At 44.7% G+C, this 23,883-nt stretch overlaps 1 protein-coding gene and 2 long non-coding RNA genes across 10 annotated transcripts; 2 read left to right on the top strand and 1 right to left on the bottom strand.

The window, feature by feature from the left end:
• Positions 1-4,040: 4,040 nt before the first annotated feature.
• arhgap12b (Rho GTPase activating protein 12b) lies at positions 4,041-23,129 on the bottom strand. Of its 8 annotated transcripts, none has more exons than XM_061265531.1 (19): positions 22,982-23,129; positions 19,681-20,453; positions 9,967-10,239; positions 9,373-9,501; positions 9,231-9,311; positions 9,023-9,145; positions 8,545-8,619; positions 8,258-8,319; positions 8,101-8,182; positions 7,903-8,001; positions 7,159-7,263; positions 6,986-7,084; positions 6,827-6,920; positions 6,626-6,748; positions 6,454-6,552; positions 6,271-6,348; positions 6,059-6,193; positions 5,848-5,953; positions 4,041-5,279 (listed from the first exon to the last, which is right to left on the bottom strand). In XM_061265531.1, exons 2-19 carry the CDS (start codon positions 20,359-20,361, stop codon positions 5,105-5,107), a joined length of 2,619 nt encoding a protein of 872 aa, XP_061121515.1. In that variant the 5' UTR covers positions 20,362-20,453; positions 22,982-23,129; the 3' UTR covers positions 4,041-5,104. The 8 variants fall into 8 exon arrangements, with proteins under 8 accessions (XP_061121515.1, XP_061121516.1, XP_061121517.1 ...); XM_061265532.1 differs by having other exon boundaries at positions 7,909-8,001; XM_061265533.1 differs by having other exon boundaries at positions 7,159-7,260; positions 7,909-8,001.
• Positions 10,205-10,780, top strand: LOC133143553 (uncharacterized). Its single transcript, XR_009710444.1, has 2 exons — positions 10,205-10,517; positions 10,592-10,780. It is a non-coding gene; the product is annotated as an uncharacterized LOC133143553 (long non-coding RNA).
• On the top strand, positions 10,891-13,681 carry LOC133143552 (uncharacterized). The gene is made up of 2 exons (XR_009710443.1): positions 10,891-11,142; positions 13,018-13,681. It is a non-coding gene; the product is annotated as an uncharacterized LOC133143552 (long non-coding RNA).
• Positions 23,130-23,883: the final 754 nt, after the last annotated feature.

The following is a 23,883-nucleotide window of genomic DNA, read 5'->3' as shown; positions in this document are numbered from 1 at the left end:
ACCCCCTAGTGGAACAACACATACATGACAAGGTGAAGCGCTGACACCTAACATGGAATTCTTAACATTCAATCTATTTTTATTTATAGACAATATATATATAATATATAATAGGACCAATGACAAAGTGAGTTGGGTTGTATTGAGACAAAACTAGTGATTTTCCGCCCCAAAACATTTTTTAGGAAGTGCTACAATTACTTGCGAGTCCCCATCACTGTACTTTGAACATTTCAGCAAGCTGAGGTTTAGCACCGTGTCATCAATCCTCATCATACACAAGGAGTCTTGTTCCCTTTTAATACTTTGGACAGACCCCAAAAAGACCCTAGATGGGGGCTCACTGTATTTTTTCATGTCATCCCAATGAGTTTGAGTAAACCTGTTAAATGCGACACCACAACCGCTCCAAGTGGAGGCCTGGAGGTAGCGGAAGGTGGGAGGCAGGTTTATCGGCAGGGGAGGGGCGACGGGAGAAACGTGTGGGTGCCCTCCTGGCTCGACTCAATCCCCGCGTCCTTTTGCTCATGCAGTCTGGGGGCAGCAACAAGAAAGAAGGCGAGAGCTGCTGCCGAGACCCCTGGGGAGAGATTAGCGCTGACAGCACAACAAAGAAGAAGGATGCCAGCGGCCCTCCGGCGTCTTCGACAAATTCAAATGTAATGTATGGCTTGAAGTGCGCCAAGGAAGATCAACGTAATATATGATCGACCCACTTTGCGGTGCGCTCCGTTGGCAGTGATGTAAAAGCGATTTATGCCCATAAAAGTGTGCCGGCTAATTAAGTAAGATGTTGGCACGGGAGCAAATCCAATGAGCTTATTTGAGCGCTGGCGAAGCAGTCGAGTTCGCCCTCTCAAAAGGTTTACCTGCGGCGAGGAGAAAGAAAACTTGCATTGATTTCAAATCACAACTCTCATCCATGTGTCAGGACTTTAATGCAAACCTTTAATTGAATTGTGGCATGATGTGTTTAGGGGGCCCAGCCTTTTTCTCTCCAGACCGACAACATTGGGGCGGTCTGTGTAATTATGCTCGGCCTTTTACCTCCAATCAGACGGCGCTGTTGAAGACATATCCTAATTAGCGCCTCAGTGGGGGGAGGCGGTACCAGGGGAAAACATGCTCCGTTATCATTCCCTAGCTAACAGTGCTAATGAGACAAAGTGGGGTGGAGGTGAGCAGAGATGTTTTGCATGAGTCGGAATGCAGAAAAATGCGGCCAACGGAACAATTATAAACATTATGATGGGGAAATGAAGCTTCAAAATTGCTTCATGAACCACTATTTTTTGTGACTCCTCTAGATGGCACTCTCTGCTCAAAATGACACAGACTTGACATTTCTTAAACCCGGCATCTTTAAATCTTAATTTACCTTTCTGTTATTCTTTTCGCCGCTCTCCGCCCGTAACTTTACTAGCCACAAGTATGGCTTATCGCCGCTTTTTTTATATTTTCTTTTCCTGCAGGAGCGAGCCGCCGCTGAATGTTTGATGAGCCGCAACCGAACGTCTGCCAAAAACCGCATCGGTGCGTCCAAACCACCGGTGCCTTCCGATCAGCGCCGCTGCTCTTTAAAGTCCCTCTTCAATCCCCTGAACCTAAATTTCAGGTCTGGCTCTGTTTTAACTGGACAGCCCGCTTTAGAATCAACAAATGTGTCGGAGGTTGGCGGCGCTGCGTTTCGTGCCGTGGTTCCAAAAAGGAGGGCCCCTCACAATTTCCAAATGAGAAAACAATTAGATCATTTCTATAATTCATGGGCGCGACCGCAGTCTGGGCTGAGAGTGTTTGAAGTGCTCCATATGCTCACGGTAGTTTCCCGGCCCGATCTGGACGCTGGCTCGGAGGTGCGGGCAGGTAATGCGAACATGCCATTATGGAACATGAAAGATTAATGGCCGCGGTGATTTCCCCCCCCACGTCCCTCCTGCCTTATTTGCAGGTGGGCACTCGCCAAAGTGGCTGTGTGAAGAGACAAAATGGTTTTAACCGCTGGGCGATTAAGAGCTCGGTACCTCCATCGCTACCTTTTAAAGGATGACTCAGAACTGCGGCTTATTCAGGGTGCTTGACTCTAAAAAAATTTGAAAACGCAAGAGGCACGTTATACTAGGCCGGCCGATTCAAGACAGGTAAACTACCGCTTAATGACTTCAAGTCACTTTGAGGGTCACATATCAAGGACCACGTCACTTATTTGTCCATTCCTGCTCCCCCAAGTAACTTATTGCTGCCATATTTCTTCCCAATGTTCCCGTCAGGCTCGAGCGCATGGCAAACTACCGTACAGGCCGCATTGTTGCACACACGCCGCCGGCGCATGTAAGTATTCCAAATGTCAGGCCCGCTCGTCGATGTTATTAATGAGCTTCAGGCGGCAGGAGTGGATCATTTTCCATGGAAATCCAATGCATTTTAAATAGCAGTGGATCAACATTCCAGGACAGGATTTACATAAGGTAATTGCGAGGTGGTGAGAGTACCTTCTCACCGCCAGCGGATTTCTTTCCCTTCCTTACCGGCAGTAATGCAATCAAGTCTATTAAGTGGGCAATAAATACAAAGCTAGACTGTATCAGCGCTGCGTGACGGATAATGCTTCCTTTTCGTGCTATCTATTTATTTATCCGAGACAGTTACGGCTGCTTTTGGAAGCGGAAGGGCCGCCGTACCTTTTCTTGATTTTCACTTGCCTTTGTGTTCTTCTTTCTCACTGGTGCGTTGTCTGAAAGAGCCAAACGGGGAATTGTTTTTCTATGACACAAAAACAAATGATGAATAATTTTTAGCAGTAAACAAGTGGGACTGAATTTAGAGTTGAACGCCTGAGGGGTGGTCTAACTTTTGGCGCACATTCTCATTGATCAGAAAAATGCCTGTGAATATATTTTAAGCGGTTTAAATTACTATAACACCTATGCTAATTCAGTTATAGTGTTCTGGATATACCGTATTTTCCGGACTATAAGGCGCACCTAAAAAGCTAAAATCTTCTCAAAAGCCGACAGTGCGCCTTATAGTCCAGTGCGCCTTATATATGGACTAAATTCCTAAATTCAAACTGGCCCGAAGCATTGTGTCATGAAATCAAGCATAAGTGGCCTGCTGAAGACTATGAATCATGAATCAAAAAGACTATGGATCATTATTTTGTGATTATAAAGTCATTTGTTGCATCTGAAGTTGAAATAAAAAAGATAAAATGGAGAATGATTTGATTTGGATTAAAAATCCGACATGATGCATTAATGGTGCGCCTTATAGTCCGGTGCGCCTTATATATGGACAAAGTTTTAAAATGGGCCATTCATTGAAGGTGCGCCTTATAGTCCGGTGCGCCTTATAGTCCGGAAAATACGGTATGTTAGCATTACGCAAACTGACCTAGTTTCATATTTTACTTTTCATATGAGTATAAAAACCTGGCAAAGAAATTCGATCTATTATTAGGGTCAGTTTATGTCATAAGTTATTTTTTTAAACACAACATAGTGCACATACAAGGCGACCACGCAAAGTCAATATAAATAAAGAGTTAAGTGAAGCTTTTCTGTAAGGGGCTAACATCAAGCAGCTTTACTCAGCACTCCAAAGCCGCGCGCTTCTTAATCAAAGATGGCAGACTGGCAATTACCTAATTAGACATCAATTAATCCACAGCCTTCAGGTCGGCAGCCGCGAATGACCTGCGGAGGAATGACAAAAAAAATGGAAGCATGGAGATTAATGGAGGGTGAGTGGCAGAGGTTGCCATACATTTCAGAAATATCAAGAAATATACTAAAGTGCTTTTTATAATTAACAGGTAGGAAAATAATTGATTGAGACAGGAAAGCTTAATCACTCCGCTCGATAACCAGGATATTAGCATTGAGTAGATTAATTCAATTATGTAATTAAGGCAGAGCGAGAGCTGAAGCTTTAGAGTTGATTGAAGTCGAACGGCCGGCTCACCTTTTGTGTCTTTTACTTTTATGGTCTCCATCCATGTCGAGGTTTTTTTTTATCACTGAGACAGGAAATGCACGGGAACCTTCTTGTTTGATTTTTCTTTTTTATTAAACAGAGCAATTTCACAAACAGCAGTTAGCTTGAAAAATTACATTCAAATGTGCAGCTGATCACATGTAAACACTGCAGGAACAGAAGGAACAGTCTTTATTTTTTTTTCTTCTTCTTCTCTTTTTCACAATCTGCATTCTGTCATCTTTGAATTCAAATGTACAAACTGGAAAATCAACTGTACACACCAATCCCGGAACACCTTGTAACAACGAGCACTCTTGCTATATTCGCCCTTGTCGGAATACTTCATCATTAGCTTAGCGTAGGTTCGGCACCCCTACGACGCAAAATCGTAAATTGTGGTTCAAAAAAACGACCGCAGTACCTCGGAGTTGGACAAACCAAATCGTCAGATTTGGGTTTGTAAAAGGAGCACAGAGCGCGTAGACTTCACCGAAGCACGTTGACATGACGACACGACACATTTCTCTACAAAGTGGCAAGACGAAAGATGCTTCTGTGCAGGTTTTAATTCACTCCCATCGACAAATACTGTTTTAGCTCTCCATCTGGTTAACACTTAGTGGGTGAGGTGGGGGCGGGATCATGGGGCACAATGTGAAACACTGCTCCAGTTTATCCAAGTGCAAAAAACAAACAACAAGACAACGACAAAGAAAAACTCGATTTATGGCATAACTGGCGTCACGACCGAAGCGCCACAACACAGAAGACCAACACAGTTCAGGCAACATTACGAGGTGCGAGTCTGCCTTCAACGCACGCCACTGGAGCAGCATCCATTAACGCTCTCCTACACAAGGAGGTTTCATCGGAATCAGTGACTGCGGCACCAAAAACAACAACAAAACTATCGACCCTGAATATTCAAATCACGAGGTCATCTGAAAGGTTATCGTCCATCTGAAAAGGTGAGAGGCCTGTTGCCTTTCAAATTAAATGGATCTCCCCAACTTATAAGTGCAATGCCTGGTAATGCTTGTGTAAACGCTCATGAAAACGGGGAGTCGGATTTCCCAGCAACACTGAGTTCAGTCAATAAAAAAATAATAATAATGGCGGCCATTTCTATCTACCTGCCAAAAATACTTTCGTACTCCAGCAGTATGAGCTCCACAATCTGGTTCTGGTAGACCATGTGGACGGCGATGTTGCCCGTCTCCGTCTCGGGCCGGAGGAGCGTGGGTCCGAAAACGATGGCCACGCTCTGGGTGGTCATGCGGTTGGCTTCGCCGTGGTCTATCACCCTGCGCGGGGGAGGGAGGACACGGGTAAGGTTTACCTATCGAATCAACTTGGTGTTCATCTAGAAAAACAAGATTACAAGCCAGTCTGGAGGCTCAAGATTGAGTGTGAAGACACGGCTCGGAACGCCGCCGACGCTCCGGGCGAGAGTAGAGCAATAATAGTGGTTTTAAATAGAAGCTACATCCTTTCGTGCAGATGCACAAAACAATAACATATTTACGGGGGGAGAAAATAAGATCAAATCCGCCCGCTTGATATAACGTAGTCCTCCATACACTGAATGTCACGCTGTAAATTCCACCACTTCATAGGTACTAAATTACAGCAAATGCAGAGCCATATAAATGCAAATGGGAACGCTGGGCAAATGTCACTGGGAACGTATGATGCCGCTGCTGCTGGGTAAAAAAAATAAAAACAAATAAATCAGCTTTCACACTGCAGATAATAAGCTAATAAGCTTTAACTTGAAACATACTTCCAACTAATTATAATTGAATAAATACTGTGATTTTTTTCCTTAAACTGGGTTTTTCTGAAAATGGAGGAAATGATGATGCATCTTACCTGCGCAAGTGTTTGAAGAGAACTTGCATTGTGTCGTGGTTAGGTTTTGGCAACTTCTTTATCAAGTCTATGATTGAGTTCACTCTCTGCTTGTAGTCAGAGCATTCTGAAGCACAAAGACAAACAGGCGGTGAGGGAATTCACATGTGTACAGCACCACCTTGTGGCCATATTGGAAACATAAATCAGGTGGAATAAAACGGTTACTCACTAATTGCATTAAGGAAATCATTGAAGGATCCATAAGTGAATAGAGGTTCTGGAAGTTCCCGGAAGAACATTTTGAGTGCTCCTGTCGTGACGTGGATGTCCTCCCACTTGATGTCATCTAGTTCCACCTTCTCGTCTGATGGAGGGAAGGAAATTGGATGAGACAGGTATGAAAAGAAAGACCAGACATGTCTACAGATGATTGTGCCCTACCATGGTTGACAGCAAAACGGAGCTTCTGTATCACCGCCAGGTTCCCGCTGACTCGATACAAGCCATCAGTACTGAGACCTAGAGGACAACAATGGGAGTGCATCCTGAACTATTCAAGACGATAGATAGACCTGGCACGAATAGTTTTATTTTTCAATAGACCGGTGACGATCTGGATCATACCTGTTTTCTCCACATGGTCAATGCACATTTTAACAAATTTGGGCACGGATGTGTTCTCCCGCTGGCACAGGTTGCTCAAACTGCAGCCAAAAACCTGATCTGTGAAGGATGAACCAGAAGTTGTTATTCCCTGCAGTGTTTTTCCAAATGTGGTACCTGCCACTCGAGCTACCTTTAATGTAGCCTTTGTCTTTGACCGCCTGGTAGGTAGGTCGGCGTGTCAAGAACTTCTTGAGCTTTACCCGAGTTTTTTTCTGGTCCGATGAGTCCATACTGATAGAGGTCTTCATCACAACTAAATGAATCAAAAACATACGTGCAATGTGAAGGCATGGCTTAAGATAAATAAAAAGGTGTGAGCAGTTGGCCTCACCTCTGTTCTTCTTTGAGTCTTTCTCTTTGTCCTGTTTCTCAGCTCCCGGAGAGTCCGGCATATCGTCTTCGATGGCCTCATCCGACTCCCACACCTTCATACAAGCCAAATGTTAGATTCAGTTATACCCATCCCACCACTATGACTAAGTCCACTCACATGTGTGTTAATGGCCTCGGTCAGGGCCCGGTACCAGTCGTTGATGACGCTGTCAATCTCAGACTGGATCAGCAGTTCTGTCCCCTGACGTGTTTTCAGCTAAGGAAGTCAAGTTTAGAAAAAAATCAAATTAAGATCAAGTTTCTGAGCCAACTTGTGTCTATATTTGATACCTCAATGACATGCTTCTTGCTGGACTTGTCCTTGGAGGCCCATTCCACGGACGCACCGCGTAAATCGACGGAAAACTCCGGCTTGGACTGGTTGCTGCCAAACTTCTGAAACGCAGTGACGCGATATAAGCGATGACACCACAGAGATGGAACAGAAAAAAGAAATCAAGTCAAGCAGTTAATTGGAAAAATACGTGTGCTGCTTAGGGGCTAAATTTAATTCATTAGATCCAATATGTTAATTACCGTATTTTCCGAACTATAAGGCGCACCTTCAATGAATGGCCCATTTTAAAACTTAATCTTAGTTTGAATTTAGAAATTTAGTCCATATATAAGGCGCACTGGACTATAAGGCGCACTGTCGGCTTTTGAGAAGATTTTAGGTTTTTAGGTGCGCCTTATAGTCCGGAAAATACGGTACTTGTTTTGTTTTGTTAGGCAGGCAAATCATTGTTAATAATGTTATTGGGTCAAGTTGCTCAGATGAGAATAAATGGCCACAATTATTTTCTACATTAGCACCACCTCCGCTTCAGAAATATTATTTTGACAGTTCAACCCTTGAAAATTAAAAACAAAGCGGCACATGAATTAAAAATGCTCAAAAATCACATCACGAGCTCTCCCGAGTCAAGCGTGGCGTTATTTTGAAAAAAAAAATGCGGTTAATAAAGGTTAAAGGTGAACCGTTAGCACGCAATGAAACACACGCTAGCCCAAAACAGTCTTTGTGGTGCTAACTTTTACATAGGAGACAGCAGGACGGGGCTTGACAGATTGCTTCCAGTTGCTAAGAAGAGTGAGGAGCAGCTCGGGGATGGAGCCATTGCGGTAATAAGACTTCAGGAAGGAGGAGAAGGGGGGGGGGGAAGGAATGAACGGAGGATGACACTATTTGTTGGCGATGAAGTCTCGGAACCTGGATCCATAATTACGCACCCAGCTTGTGCTTCCACCTTGACCCTTTGCAAAGAGGAGGGAGGAACCCTGTAACACCGTCCACGAGGATGCCCAGTTCTTCCTGGATACCAAAAAAATAAAAAATATTGAGAATGTACAGCAAAGTTCTCCAAGTCTGCACGTCAAAGCTTCCTACCTGACTTTTTTTCCATTCTCTGTGATTTTGGTGACATTTAGGACTCCACATTTTTCTGATGGCTAAGGAGGAACAGATAAGCAAATCAGATTCCAAACACACCTGTACACAAAGAGCCACACAATTCATAATTGGAGGTTCTACTGTGGATATTGGTTTAAAAAAATGACAATGTTTTGCGGTTAAGCTAGAGATGGTCACATGCTGAAGATGATGAAGAAGTGAATGGGGAGAATAAAAAGATGATGGTGGTGGTGGTGCAGTGCAATGCAAGCTGGGATACTAACAGTCGAGGGGTGCTTAGGAGATGATGGGCACGAGTCAGAGTCGGGAGAGCTCAGCTTGGGCGCCGAAGCACACTCCTAACAACAAGAGGCACCACATGAAGATTTTCTAAAGACTATAAGGCAAACTACAGGTGTCAATGAAGTCAGAAGGTTAGAGAGGGAGAGGAAGGTGGATCAAAAACCTGCTATGGAATTAGAACATTGGCTTGCAAACTTGCATGTTACATCAAGAGGAACAGAAAATTCGAATTTTGAGCCGTACAGAAGATCGTGTGCTGTTAGTTGTTAGTCAGCTTTTGAATAATTGTGATCCAATCAAATTTTATTGACATACATTTTAGTTTATTAGGTACTGCACATTAAATTACTTTTGGGTTAAGTAGTTGTTGGAAATTTTTGAATCAAGCAACCATAAAGCGTCTGAGTCGAACACAACAAACTATTTTACTGACTTGACTCCAATTCCAGGAAGCCATACCTTGTCGTTGAGATCAAGGACGTAAGTGCTGTGCCTCCACTTGGTGATGATAATTGGGTCCGGCTGCTTCCTCTCCAAGCTCCGACTCTTGGGGGCCTCACCGGACTGAGGGGACATGTTGTACTGAGTGCAGAGAAGATCAGACCACAGAAACCTCCGTGACACTTCCATCCAAACATTTGGAAAGGTAACGTTGATGAATAACTACCTTGGGTAGTTCCCATTCAGACCTGGATCCGTCAGCATTGTAGTAGTAAGGTCGGCCTTGCTCATCAATGTGTTTTATCCACTACAAAGAGGCAGCAAAGGCCTGTAAGTAGTCAGCCGCCATTATTAAATTGACACTTTACCTTCTCTTGTGTGTATTCGGAGACGTAAAGGGTGTGCCCATGCTCGTCCAGCTCTTCAGACCAGCCTCGAGGGGGCGACCCGTACTGGCTGTCAGACACACTGGAATGGGTGCTGAGACAGTTTTCCAGCTATTGACAAAAACATGTCAAATAGTCTGAAATTCAGTCCACTTTTGTTCCAAAACAGTCGAGTCGGCATTATCCACAATCCAAAAGAACAAGGGAGCAAATCATTATAATGTTGTCGAGTCGACATTATCCAGAATCCAAAAGAATAAGGGAGCAAATCATTCTAATGTTGTGGGTGGATTGTTATTATCAAACCATTAAAACATTCAGTCAGTCATAATTCAAGTTGGAGTCTGACTGATTAACAGAACCCAGCTTGCATTTTAATTGATGAGCCCCATGCTGGTAGTATTATTATGCTAATAAGCGGTGTTCACGTTAAATATTAATGTAATGCAGCGAAATACCACATGAGGGTGCTGTTGGACTGTTAAGCATACAAACGAAACCGCAATCAGCTCCGTTACTGCTTCTAATAAAGCCTAAATGACGCCTTGCTTTTTTTCCCCCCTTGGCCTCGCTTACCTCACTCTCCGCCGAGGCTTGGCTTTCTCCCCGGAAGCTGCTGTTGCTGCTGCTGGTGTCCCGGGTGCGTGGCGGTTTCCACGTGCGCTCCCCCGTGGCTCGGTTATAGTAGAAATGCCTGCCACTCAGGTCTTTGTGTGTCTCCCAGTCACCGTGGATGTGGAGAGGCGAGGCGGAGGGCACGGGCGGAAGGCTGGACAGGGAAATCTTAAGCTCCTGGAGGTTGGTGTAGACCGGTGAGTCGGACCTGCCCGGACCCGTAGGCGATGTAGCCTGGAGGAGGAAAGCAAAATTTGAATCTTCTTCTCTTAATCACATTATTTGTTCACTGTTCCAGAAAATACATGCATAGAGAAACCAAATACCACATTAATGCGACAAACCCGACATATGTTTTTCTCTCACGATCAAAACCCCGGCAACGTTTAAAAGGTCACTTCGCAAAAGCTAGAAAGCATCGTCTCCATGGCTACAGCTCATCTCATGATCAAGGCTCTTCTGGATATTTGTGAAAATTGCCTTGGGGGGTTAGAGGCTGATTCCAGCATCAGGTATCTTGTTAACAAAGCAATCCAAGAATTTAACACCAAACTTAAACTTAAAATATTTCTCATTCCTTCCTCAGATCACCTTGAATCCAGAGACCTTCACAAATACGTCATCATCATCCTCCCCGGCCTTCCTGTAACCTCTGAACGCACGCCGCATAGTGATGCGAGGTGGCTGCCAAACGGGACGGTAAACGCGATGACCCTCGCCTTCACCTTTTCTCAATCGCACCCGAGCGTCTGGCGCTGCTGTGCGAGACAGAAAATGAAGGAAGCGAAAAAGCGCCGAGAGCAAACGGCTTTATCTCTCGAGTGCACACTGCGGTGGCACAACAGGAAATAGTGCTGAAATATTAAGATCCCTTTTTTCGCAGGATTAGCCAGCCCTTTATGGGGTGAAGAACCAAATTTGGTCACTTGAGTGGGTGGCTTAACATTAACCTCGCATGCCTCGTTTATGACGACATTTTCGTGTTTGTTTGAGACAAACGAGAAGCTGCGAAATGGACTGGAAGCAGCTGATCTGGTCTCTGACAGGTTCGCGAATGTGAAAAGGACACATACGGGGGGTGGGGGGGGGGAGTGGAAATGAGGCATCGGTGTAAAGAGGAGCGAGAAACGGGTCAAGGTAAGGGCAGCGGTGTTTGTAGTACTAGCACATGTCCGCTTGGGGACTCGCATGAGCTAGGGTTAAAGGTCTGGGGAGGGTCCCCGTCCTGAGCTTGCTTGAGGGGGAGGGGCTTCTATATATGCACACATGGCGAAGCATTCTGCTGCATCACCGTGGCAGCCTTTGAGACACGTGGTGCTGGTGCAGCACTTTGCACAAGAGCCGAAACTATTCAGTCACTTTGCTGCAGTAGTTTCCCGGATTTCCGCGTTTGCTTTTGGTTGGATTGCAGTGACAATAAATGGATTGCTTAACTCGTGAATGGTGCGGCATGAAGCATCAAAAGGTGAATGATAGGCAGGTGCTTCCATCTCGGGTGCATCATTTGTGCAATTGAACATAGGAGGGGGAGACACAGAAAAGACGGGGTGGGGGTCTGCATGAGTGACGGTGCTTTCAAATTCTCCTTTACTGCTCAGTATGATTGCCAAGATAGCGTGGATGCTAGCGGGGGAAATTAGCACAGCCCGCCCCGCACCCACATCTCCCTGGAAACATTGCGAGAGCAGCACTTTGTTCCAAGCGTGTCAGTTCCAAATGAGCAAATATAATCAATACCCGTTCAGAGGCAACTGCACCGAAAAGCATGATCACTTTTGTTTCAGAACTCTCCCCACGGTCGAGAATTAAAACGACATTCCGTGTTTAAGCGAAAGGTCGGCTGTCTCTGGTTCCAGGCGGTGCCAAGATCGGTGTCACAGCTCGGAGCACGCGTTTGTTCGTTCATCTCTCGCGGTGTTGCATAATGTGATTGTGTAATTGAATTAGATGAAAACTGGTTAAAGGAAGAGTGGTGGCCCCGGCTGGAGAGGTGCATTGCTGAATGAGGGCTTTGTGGCTATGGAGACGCTCGGTCAACAAAGCCACTTTGCTGCAGGTTTAAAGGCAAACGTAGGGACGGGAGGGGAGGGGAAGGGGGGGGGGGGGACAACCCCTCCTTGGCTTTACATCAATCCACTTGGTTCCCTTTTGTTCTAAATTGTCCTTTTTACCGCACAGCCCTTCACTTCTGTCGATTTTCTCAGTGAATAAAATCTGCTTCAGTTCTCCTACTGCATTTCGAGGTTACCTTGTTGATCATTTTCTGCTTCCCTTCGCGTCGGACAACGCCCCAACCGCCTCCTCTCCGCTCAAGGAGGTACGATGGTCTCGGCCGTATGACCGGATTAACCTACATTTCCACCTCGATGAGCAACGGTCAGACCACATTGGCCCAGTCGCCCATCATTGTGGCATATTGCAACCTCCGAGCCATCCACTGCAGTTTCAAAATGGGGCAGCATGGAACAGGTTGAAATAAATAAATGCTAATTCCATGCAAATATGGATCTGCCAGGAGAAAGACGTGACTCGGGCGCTTAAATTAAAATAAGAAAATGTTGAAAGTGACTCAGCGGGTTTTCAGTCAGATTCGGCAGGATGGCGACGGCTAATTTAATTTCACAGATCGGGGCGTTTGACAACTTGACTGCGATGTGCGTAATAGATGATAGCATTAAAATGTCAGTCGGCACACTGCTGCTGTTGCTTGGCTACGACGGACTTCAAGACTCTGGAATGAAACAAACTGTCAATCGCTGAAAGGAATTGATGGCATACAGAATTTTGTCGATCCAATTGGATTTTCCTCGTGAGATGCGAGCAGGGACAGATTTGGAGGACGGGGGGGAGCCTGCAGCCATACGATCCGTGCATATGGGCATGCTGTTGTTGGTCAGGGAGCACAACATTCTTGCAGTGAAGCTGTCACTTCGGCAGTATGAGCAAGATATACTCGAGCAAACAAATCCAATCTGGGGCATGATGTTCACGTTTTTTTTTTTTTTTTTTCAGAAGCAGCCAATGGATCAAAGATTCCAGCTTCTATTTGGGGGCTCTGCTCAAGCTGGAGCGTAAAATCAAACGCCAGTGAGCCAGATTCCGACTGACACCTCCTCTATAACTTATGTTCTTTTTTTTTTTAAAGCATATGGAGACATCCTTTAAGCACTAGAAAAGAATCTGGGTGAATATCAGTGAGCAGCAGAGTGTTATCGTTTGTGATCCAAGGATTCAAACCTACTGTCAAGCAGTAAATAAAAAAAGAATGTGTGGGCCATAAGATGTGCAAATGATGCACAAGCTATGCTAGAATATTTTTTCTCTGGGGATGAACACAAAAGGGAGTCCCTGCTAGCACACTTTCCTCTCCCCCTCCTGGAATATACTCCATCTTTAAAGCTGCGTGGAAGCCTAACAGTCACAAAGTACCTTCTGTTCTGCAAATGGTGAAAAAAAGAGCCAGACAGACATGGATTGGGGGCAGGATGAAAGAGTTACACAGCAATCTGTTCCTCATACAACGATGCAAAAAAGAAAAAGGCAGAACAGGACGTGATCGAGTTTACGGTGCTGTTGTTGAATAAGGATGGAAGAATTACTTTAAACATGGGATTTAACAAATGGTAACCTCTGTTGATGCTATATTACTCAATAAATTCTGAGCAATATATATTTTTATATTATTATTATTATTATTTTGTCTCTTTCTTTGTGGGAGAAATTGTGAAGTGGACGCAGACTTAGCTAGCAGCACTCCATAGCAGACAGCTGAGATTTTTAAGCCTGGAGAGTTAATGACTAATCCTGACCTAAAGCCTACAGCGTGATTGGTTTGAGCCAATTATACAAGGTCCCTTCCCTATTTTGCCGATTGGCTGGCGAGAAGCAAAATGGGGGGGGGGTTGCTGAAACTGGCAGTTTTAGGCTGGGGGGATTTGATTATTTAGTGACAATAAAGGATTTTGATGCATTGTAGTCCACTACATTGGCACTCTGGAACTGATGAGTCAGTCTCCACTCAAAGACGTTCCGGATGGTATGACGACATCAGTGGCAACGTATAAACTAAGCGTGGCGATAGTGCGGGGTGATGTGATTGCAAAGACAGCGAGGGACAAAAGGGCTCTTGGTACAGACTACAACAATAGTAAGGACTTCTTATTTAAACAATGGAGAGAGCAGGGCAACCTTAACAGCTGTTGTGTCTGTGGAGGAACATTACTGGAAATAATTCGTAGAGGGTTGGGGGGGGAAGCCACTCCGGCTTTTTAATGATTACTGTGAAGAAAGCTGAAGAACCTGCACAGACCTGAGTACCTAGCACCTCAAGGGATTGTCACATCACACAATATCAGCGCTGCTTGCTGACAAAGTCATTCCACGTCAGCCGAGCATCCAAGTTGAACTGCATTTGCCCCGCAGTCAGGTGAAGGCTATAGTCCATCAGTTACTTTGAAGGACACTGACACAAAGAACCATCAACCTCTTGTCTTACGCAAGTCCCAGACAAATCAAAGTTGGCTAACCAGGTTCGTTCAAAAACAATTCCAGGTTCTTTCAAAAAACAAAGCTCGATGGTATGACTGCAAAGCACAGCAAAAAAATTGCCAAATTGTAAGAATGATTATATGAATAACTAGTCCCGCCACCCAAGACTGGTGCTCAAGTGAACTTCAGTCCTAAGAAACTGTGACAAGACCAACTAACACCTGTTCTACTTTTACCTCAGCCAAGCAGCCTAAGCCGTATATCACATTCACTAAGCAGCTCCGTGGCCATTCCAGAAAGATTGCTACTTACGATATAATGCGGGGTCCTCAGGTAGGAAAACATGGTCCAAAAAATCAATTCTGATGACAACTAAGGATATCCAAACCGGGTCAAGAAGACTACGGTGGCTTATTTACCTTACTGCATTCAGAACCTGGTCCGACAGATGAGAAGAGACGACGGTGGCTGATTACAGGATCTTAAGAGATTTATTTAGAACAATGGCGCTTAAATGGGAACACTCATTAGTCGAGTGACCTGACTACCTTACGCAGATGGAAAAGAGAAGAGATAGAGAGAGAAAGCAGATGAAGATGTAAAAGTAGAAAAAGACAGAGAGGATTGCTTGACAGGTGGCCAAAGTTCAGTCACAAGGTCAAAATAGGTCAGAGTTTGTGACCCTGGAGCTATAATGCCTGTGGTTCACACGCCCCATTTGCACTTGTACACTATTGGATGGAGGAGTCTCATTACCGACAAAAAAGGGAACAATATACTTGATTTGAAAAGGGATTCAGTGTTTGAAAAAAGAAAAAATAGAAAAAAGATTTTCCAATAATAACAGTGATGAATCGAATTACAGGTTTGGAAAAGAACAAAAGGATTGATCAAATCAGAGTTCCAAACGTACCACTGTAATCTCAAATTGTAGACGATAAGAAAATGGAATCAAATGGTAATGAAATTGAGTGGACAGAATGGATTATTTCATAGACAGGCACATTTCAGCTGGGAGAGGCTGTCAGCATGGACCCCCTACCGAGCCGCCTGACATGTTCACAGCTCGTCGACTACGAGGAAATGGAATTGCCACAGGCAGAGGGAGAAAACCCAGAACGCAGCAGGCAGTCGGGTCAACTCATTCTTTATTTTTTTGCTCCACTCCCTCTTTAGGCACACAAAGGGACCAAATGGGGAAAAACAACAAAAATCACCGGTTAGCACAAATTTACCTTCAAGTCCAAAACAAAGTGAATACAACCAGCATATACATTCTCAAATGGGTCAGCCAAGCAGCTGGTCGGGCCTCCCCTCTTCATGCCCTTTCCCCTTTTAGCCAACCGCGGTAAAGTTCCAGTAAGCTCCTACTATAAAGCTATTGTCGAGAATAGTCCGTGCCAAACAAGGATGCCTTGTCATCTATACAGCCAATGTTCACAATTAGGAAAAAAAAAAAAAAAAAAGAACTGCATCGTCAACAGACCGCATATGACACACTGAAATAATCATTTCTCCCTTTCACGTTACCTAAAACAATTTTAATATCCCACCTGGGTTACATCATCTTTTAAATACCAAATATAATGCTTCCTGAAATGCATTTATTGGCAAGCGGCTAAATAGCATCGAGAGTAACAGACCATATAAAGGAAAGATTGTGTTGCATGATTGACTTTAGGGGGTGGGGGGGTTACAGAGAGGTTTAACACAGGAATGTGTTGTACACAAACCCTTAATCCAGATATGTAAGAAGATTGCATTCTAGTAGTACGCGTGTGAGGCGGGTGAGAGGGTTTTGTGGGGGTCTGTCCAGGCCGTAAGCTTCTCCGTCCCGTGGCTGGTGGTGCATAGCTCTGAACAACCTCCCGGTACTAGCACCATCAGCTATTTTGGTCAGCTTTGAGGAAACGTGCGAGACACGCAGCGTCTCCAAAAACAGGAAGACCCCCTAATAAGCGGACATGTCGTGTTCTAATTGGATTCGTGCAGAAAGCACAGTTATGCTGCAGAAGTTTGCAGTCGGCTTGAGAGTCCGTGTCCTGGAGAACTCAGAAACAACTAGCACCACTAAAGAAAGCTTGGCACGAGTCAACCATGCGGAGAAAGCCTTCATAGCCCAAACACCGTTGCTGGATTACTTCCCCGTCTCGTGATGTAAGCAAAACAAGGGAGAATGTAGAAGTCACAAATAGCATGACCTGTCTACTCACCCAAAGAGTTGGCCAGTGGGGGAAAAGGCTTATTATCAGCTGCTCAAAAGGCTCGGAGAACATCAGTTACATAACTGCGTTTTGAGCACCTGGTGTCTTCAAGCATCCCGAATTATACGCAAAGCTAGAAATGAGCTCAATAAATCTCTCACACAGCCATGTGCCAGCATCCCACTGCCAAAGATTTGTTACAGATATGCATACCGACAAGAACAAGGACTTTTGGATCAGAATTGAAGACACTCTTGCGAGGGCAGGGGGGGGAGAAGCTTAGGAAAGATAAACAACTGCTTCTTACCTGCTCTGGATACATGCTTTACCAGTTCACAGAGTTGCATTAGTGAGTCAGGCCCAGAAAGCTCCACAGTGAGAGACAGGAGAGGGACTGACTGACCCACATAGCGCAATGTGGGCTGAGAGGAAAGCGAGCGATGCTTTGCCATTATTCGATCGCTAAATCAACACTAGGCTGCCTCACGACTGGTTGGTGGAGAGAGTTGTTTGATGGACACCAAGACTGACCTGGTTGGTTATATCATGACTAAATGACTAAAAACAAAGTAATTGAATACAGCTAATCCTAAACCAAACCCTTAACCCTGAGACGATTTCATCTTTTCCATATACACACTTTATGAAAGGTGTTAAAGAACCTTAACCCTAGAAAACAGAGACGATCCTCCAAGCATGATTTGTCATCATCAGTTCTTAAGGTGGTCTTGAAGCCTGAGCCCCCGGGGGCTTACCGACTTGATCCTCCTGCTGTAACACGGAGCTACAGATCAGAAATGACAGGGGGAGGTCGGACAAAGTAGACACAAGGTCGGAGAGCAGACAAGGATGTCCGTTTCCTTCACTGAGAGAGGCAAATGAGCAGACCATGGAGCAGTCACATGAAAACAAAAGATGCACTATTGGCTTGATATTGGATTAGATTACGAGCAGTCTGGAGTCTGATTTTTGGAGGAGAGGACGAACTTCCATTGACTTCCTCACTGTACAGTACTCTGTGTGTGTAGGCACCAAGGCAAGAATGTCAAGTATGCAGTGGAAAACAAGCTCGGGCCTCCTTTTCAGTAAACCTATTGGCTAAACGGAGAGATTACAGGGGGCACTGACAGCGGACAAGACATCCATAGATGTCATATCTTTTTTTTTAACCGGGCCGTTATGTAAGAGTATGTATTTTGCTTGACCTCACTTGAAAGACTTCTTGGAACTTGGCTAAGCCGCTCTGCCAAAGGAACAGTTTTTTTTGTAAAAATATGCATGAAGTGTACCATTTTGATTTTGGCATGTTTAGGAACAGCTTGCTTCTATACAGTGGAGCGAGACGCTTCCCAGGAGACGTCACGTTTGTCTGCAGATTTTATTTGTTTAGCATTTTCATGAGGCCCTTAGATAGAGGCCGGAAATTCTCTGGAGAGAGACAGACAGACAGACAGACAGAGGGTGAAAGGCCAGAAGTGGTTGTTAGAAATTGGATTGTGTGAGACGGCACTGCGGCGAGGTTGGGGGTTGGCCTCTCAAGGTCGTGCGCCGCCTCAATCGCAATCGTGGGATGACTAAGTGCATGGCTGACCACTGGCTCCATAGGGCAGAGCCACAGACAAAAACTCACTTTGGACCACCGCATCTTCCCACTTGCGTGGTGACACATCGATGAGAGCGGAAAAAGATGATGTGGTCTCTCACGCATTACCACAGGGAACAGTGTGGCCATTCATTATGTCACCGTGCTTTGGAAAGAAAAGTACCATGATGAACACATTGGAATCACACTAGTATAATTTGCAACATGTAAAAAGGATGAGCCAACTCCAGCAGTAATAGCAGCTTATCTGTATCTGTGACTGACTTTGCGATGACAGGAGGCATAAAAAATAAAAAAAAATAAAAAAAGGGTTTTCCCTGCAGAGTTGCTCACTTGCCTGGCAACAACGCGAAAAGGGACAACTAACATGAGACTAAGAAAGGCGGGACTGAGAAGGAAGGGGGGGGGGGGGTGTTGTAGGATCCACCTGCCGCAAAATCTACATCCCGGTATTAGCCGAAGCCGTCTGCTTCTTATCCGGCCCGATTCAAGGCTGGGAAAAAAAAAAGAGCGCTGAAATGCAAATGTAAATGGCTGTGAGGGGAAATGTGTTTATTTTGCCACAAGTGGTTGGACAAGCGTGGAATTCAAAATGGTTGGCGTACGACAAAAAAACCCCATCTATTTTTTCGGTCCTTGGGGATCTTTTGCGGGATGTAAATAATGACCTGGCGTTGTAGAGTGTGTCCATTTTCACTTTCCTTCACTTTGTGACATTGACACATCCATACACAGCCTCTTTCACACAGTGGTCCCCGCAGTGAGCGACTGGGGGGCTACAGACAGATCCTCCCTCTGATATGACCTACTTTCCATTCAAGCCTGCCGCTCTTTGTTCCTACCATGGTGGAGGAGGCTTCTGCTGCCCGTGGAACAAAGAGCACAAGCAGCATTGGGAGCCTTCAAACAAGCTGACCTTGCCCAAATAAGCCACCCCCAAAAAAATCGGCTTATGTCGGCAGTTCTGGATTTTTCTACTACCCAGTTTCTACAGTCTCTACTAATTCAAAAAAAAGCAAAAGTGGACATTTCAATAGAGACATGAAATGACATTTGAAGGGACTGGCTTTGGCTGGACTTACCTGTCAGGAAAAGAAATCGTTTCTCCAGTATAAGCAAACTTAGAGTAATCAATCGTAATTAGCTAATTGCCCAATTTTCATCGACATAGAACAGAAACTCACATTGACGGATAACTTGCCAGTAAAGCAGTTAGCTTAAGACTAATTCCTGAGCAGATCAGTGTCTCAAGTAATCAACAACTCACCTGCAACAATTTTCACAAATCGATTAATTGTTTTGACATTTTTCAGCTTCAAATTGGCCGAATTGTCTAATGCCATGAAAGCAGAAGAATTCTCTTTTGTCTTCATGTCTTACCTGCATGTGCTCTGCTGAGCTGCTACTGAGCTCATCGCCCGATTCCGAGTCGTTGCGGAGCTTGCCGAGCCCATTTCCTGGTAGGTCACATTGCGGGGACATCTTGTCACTGTCTGAACTTCTGCTCTGGTTGTCCTCCTCTTTCATCGGAGGAGAGTCAGCTCCCGTCTGTGGCGGAGTCGACTTATTGGCCAGATGCTGATTATTGTTGTTGTTGTGAAGGAGCACCAGTTCGGCCACCACCTTGCAATTATGGGGGCTCTCCAAATTTTGGTTAGTATCCTTGGGCAGGGCTGGCGGCGTGACCCGGTCTGAGGAAGGTGACGGCGTGGAGGAAGGCGACGGACGCCCAAAGCTGGACATCTCTGGCTGCGGCCGGTTAAGGTTCTCATTTGATGGCAGACAGATATCCAAAACGGTAGGTTTGGCCCTCGAGGGTGGCTTTTGGGGGGGCATCAGGGGCCGCCGCACCTCTCGGACATACTGGGCGGGCACGTAGAAAGCCTTCGTGCCCTCGTCCTTCCGTACCTGCCACCAGTCCTCATTGGTTTTCTTCACTAGGATATAGCACTCCCCTTGCCGGATGGTGACCATCTTGTCTTTGGCCTTGTACTCATAATCATATTCCACCTCGACGTAGATTTGTCCCGGGGCAATAGCGAGCCCGTCTCTATCCGCCATGGCTGCCAGGACAAGTGTTTTTAGCGCCGACCTCAGCTGCTCAGCGATCCAGGCCTTGAGGGCTCTTCATGTCTGACCAGGGAACTGCTGGACTGCGAGAGATAACACGGCTTAATGTCAACAGCTGCAATTTAACATAAGACAAATAATAAATGTTCCAAGTCCATTCAATTAAGGATGGGTAGAAAATTCAATTTGTTGAAGGAAAATTGTCTCAATTTTAATCCACATTATCTCTCTTCATTTCCCCCAAGGGAACACCGTTCCCAACTTTCAATAAAACCAAATGAGCACAACCACAAAATGCTTCATCTGTAACAGGAGCATCGACTTCCAAACATGCTGTGCATTAACTCAGTCACCAGATAGCTCTGGTAACCGATCCAACTAGCCTTGGTGGTAAAGGATCTGCCTGTGCGGCGGGCGCTAAATGCGATAACAACGTGATCCGACATGCAGACGGCGCATGCAATCCGATGACTACAATGACTCTTTAGAGAGCAGAATTCCTGCCGGCATCCCAAAATAACAGTTTGCGTGTCATCATCACGTGTTCCCCCTCCCGCTTTGCATCTTCACAAAATGACACATGTAGGAGTCTCGGCAAATTTAAAAACCTTTATTTCAAGGCAGGGCACAGGTAACATGAGGCCGGAGTTTGCTTTTAGTTAACCCAATAAACACTCGAGGCATTCCTGCAGCAACTCGTGAGTCACTGCGCCACTCAGATCAGATCCCCCCCACCCAAAAATAGCAGCCACTAAGGACCGACATCCTTAATGCGTAGGAAGCAAAAGCAGGTGCTTTTAGTGAGGCGTGAGAACATGCCGCTAAATCTATAAAAGGGGCCCAACCTCGTGCAGAAGAAGGAAAATGCGCAGACACCCTGAAGCTCAGACTGTCAGCCAGGAATAGATCTACAGTGGGGAGAGCCGTCTGGGCCTTGTTTCCAAACTGTGAGCATCACGCACGTTATTACATAACGCCCCTTCGCTTTAAGTATGCCTCTCGCTCTCGGTCGTCACACATGCTTGAACACATACAGCATCATGCCCCGATGAACTCTCTCAAGGAACATTGGCTCGCTGATGAGTTGAATGAATTGCGTGTTAGGAGGATCCTCGCGTAACCCCCCCGTCTTGGCACGGGCGTGCAGACTCGCAAAGTGATGTTAAGAAATTTCATTCACATCCGACAGAACAATTGAGCAGTCGTGATGACATCACAGGAGGAGGAAAAAATAAATATCACAACTGACCGGGATTATGGGAAAGTTAATTTTCTAATGTTGGTACAAAAAGTGTTGCCTATTCATTGACTGAAATTCAACAGAAATATTTATGTTTATAATTTTAGACAGGTATTTGGCAAAACATACTACAAACATGTTTATTATGACAATTGAAGATTAAATTGTGAAATCCTTAAAGACTGAATTGTCTCAAGTTTAAATGCCACTTTTAATGGCCATCTGTCTTTTACTATATCACAGATTTTTAAACAATTTATTTTTCGAGGTTTTCACAATTTACAGGCCTATTTAGCTTTTTACCAAATTTGTTGCTTCCATGTTGCAGAGTATTATTGTAGGTTAGCATTAAGTTTGCAAACTTTACACAAAATTATGTGTTTTGATGGTTGAATTCCCTGTGTATTGTTTTACACCAAAGTTCAATTGGGACTAACCACTTGAAGCAAGCATGCTTGGCCTCTTCATTTCTTCAAAGTTACATTATACGATGTATTTTATTTCTTTTTTTAAATATGGTGTACCTCCAGCGGATTTTCACCTACCTGTTTACAAATTGGACAGGTAAACAAAAGTAACACATCTAAACTAGTTCCTAAAGATTAAAATACACCCCAAAACTGCTGTACAGTTCAGGTAGGGATCTTGAACCTGTGCCCTTTGTCTGCACACATCTGCAGCTCAGCCACTGTGGCTGCATAAACACCGTGGGACTCGGACAGCCTTTGTCCCGGTGCTTCATGCAAAACAGATGTGGCAAGCAGACTCCAACATGTGCTTCTTTTATTGCTGCAGCTGCATTTCAAGCAGGTTATTCGGTGCCTATATGGACATAAACATTAGGAAATGGGCGGTGGGGGAAAAAAAAGACAAGTATCTTGGGGTGTTCAATGTAAGTGGGTTGAGTTCCAGTAGGAAAAAAAGCTTGAGGCGGATGACCGTGATAATCACGATCGCCTCCAGCCCGACAACAGCAATACTGCACAAAGCATTTCAATCCGTGTGATTTCGTAACAAAGCGCAACGAGTAGACATGCCCGAAGGCGAGGGAAGGACAGCCGAAGAACAAGCACCTCGAGGGAGGCACGACTGCACGAGCACCCAAACACGCTGCAAAAAAAAAAACGATGCAATAACTAGGCGCATGCCAACCATCAATTTGGACTCAATATGTCAAACTGTCGCTGCAGAGATTCTCCCGTCATCGTGACAATTCCGAAAGGTCTCGCGTTTGGACAAAGCCGGGCAGGTTCACCGTGATAACGAGTACACAACCTGCGACAGCGTGCGTAGCAACTAAGTAACTCCATACACAAACCCGCACATCAACCACAAAAAAATCTCCCCACAAACAAAATGATCCGTACTAACCTTGTAAAACTTAAATGGCGTTTCTTTATGAGCACGAAAGATGGTTGCAGAGGAAGTTTTTCCTTCTAATTCAGTATGGACAATTCTGTTGTAGTCCGCTGCGGTTTTCCAGGCTTGTTGGTCTGTTCACAATCCCCCGCTTCGCCTGAATTCTAGCAAGTTAGATGTAGCGACGCTGATCGTATCCGGTTACTACCTTCACAATAAGAGCTTGTTTATAAAGCGTCAGTGGGAGAAAACTTTTTTTTTTTTACTATTGATTTCATCCTTTTCATTCAGGGGTCGACCTAGTGGAGTCAAATGAAAAATAAATTATAAACCTCTATTTTGTCATTCACATCATGTAACAGATTTTAACAGAGGTGGCAGAAGTCAAAATATGACTGAGGCCATTATTTTAAGAGGTTGATTAATTTAAAAAAAAAAAAAAAACGTGCCTCATTATAAAAATACGTAGTTCCCAAAGTTTTAGTGGAATTGTATTGGATATAAAAGTTAAATACAACTGAACTGTACTTGGGCAGTAACTCTTGCTTTACCATTAGACTAGCTTGGTAACCACTTGTAGAGATACATGTTACAAGTAAAATAGTGAACAGTTTTGCCTTACTATTACATGAAGCCGTCCTATTAAGATTGCCAAAGTCGGTCCACTTGGGCAAAAGTGCATGTATAAATAAGATTGGATATTTATAAAATGCTTAAAACAGTATGCACATTTATTCCAAGCTATTTGAGCGTTTATTGGATATCCTTCAAATTCAGCTCAAAGTCGTACTAGTAGGCCAAAGGATACTCACAATATCGTATTATGGTCTTGACAAAACACGTTATCCGACGTTTCCCTGTTATTTTATTTTGACAGTGGCTTCATTCGATTTCCGGAGGTAATTGTGGCGTGT

This window comes from Syngnathus typhle, linkage group LG19 (assembly GCF_033458585.1).
Source record: "Syngnathus typhle isolate RoL2023-S1 ecotype Sweden linkage group LG19, RoL_Styp_1.0, whole genome shotgun sequence".
NCBI classification, from domain to species: Eukaryota; Metazoa; Chordata; class Actinopteri; order Syngnathiformes; family Syngnathidae; genus Syngnathus; species Syngnathus typhle.
Note: the sequence above shows the minus strand (reverse complement) of the source record. Positions and strands in the feature narration are given on the sequence as shown.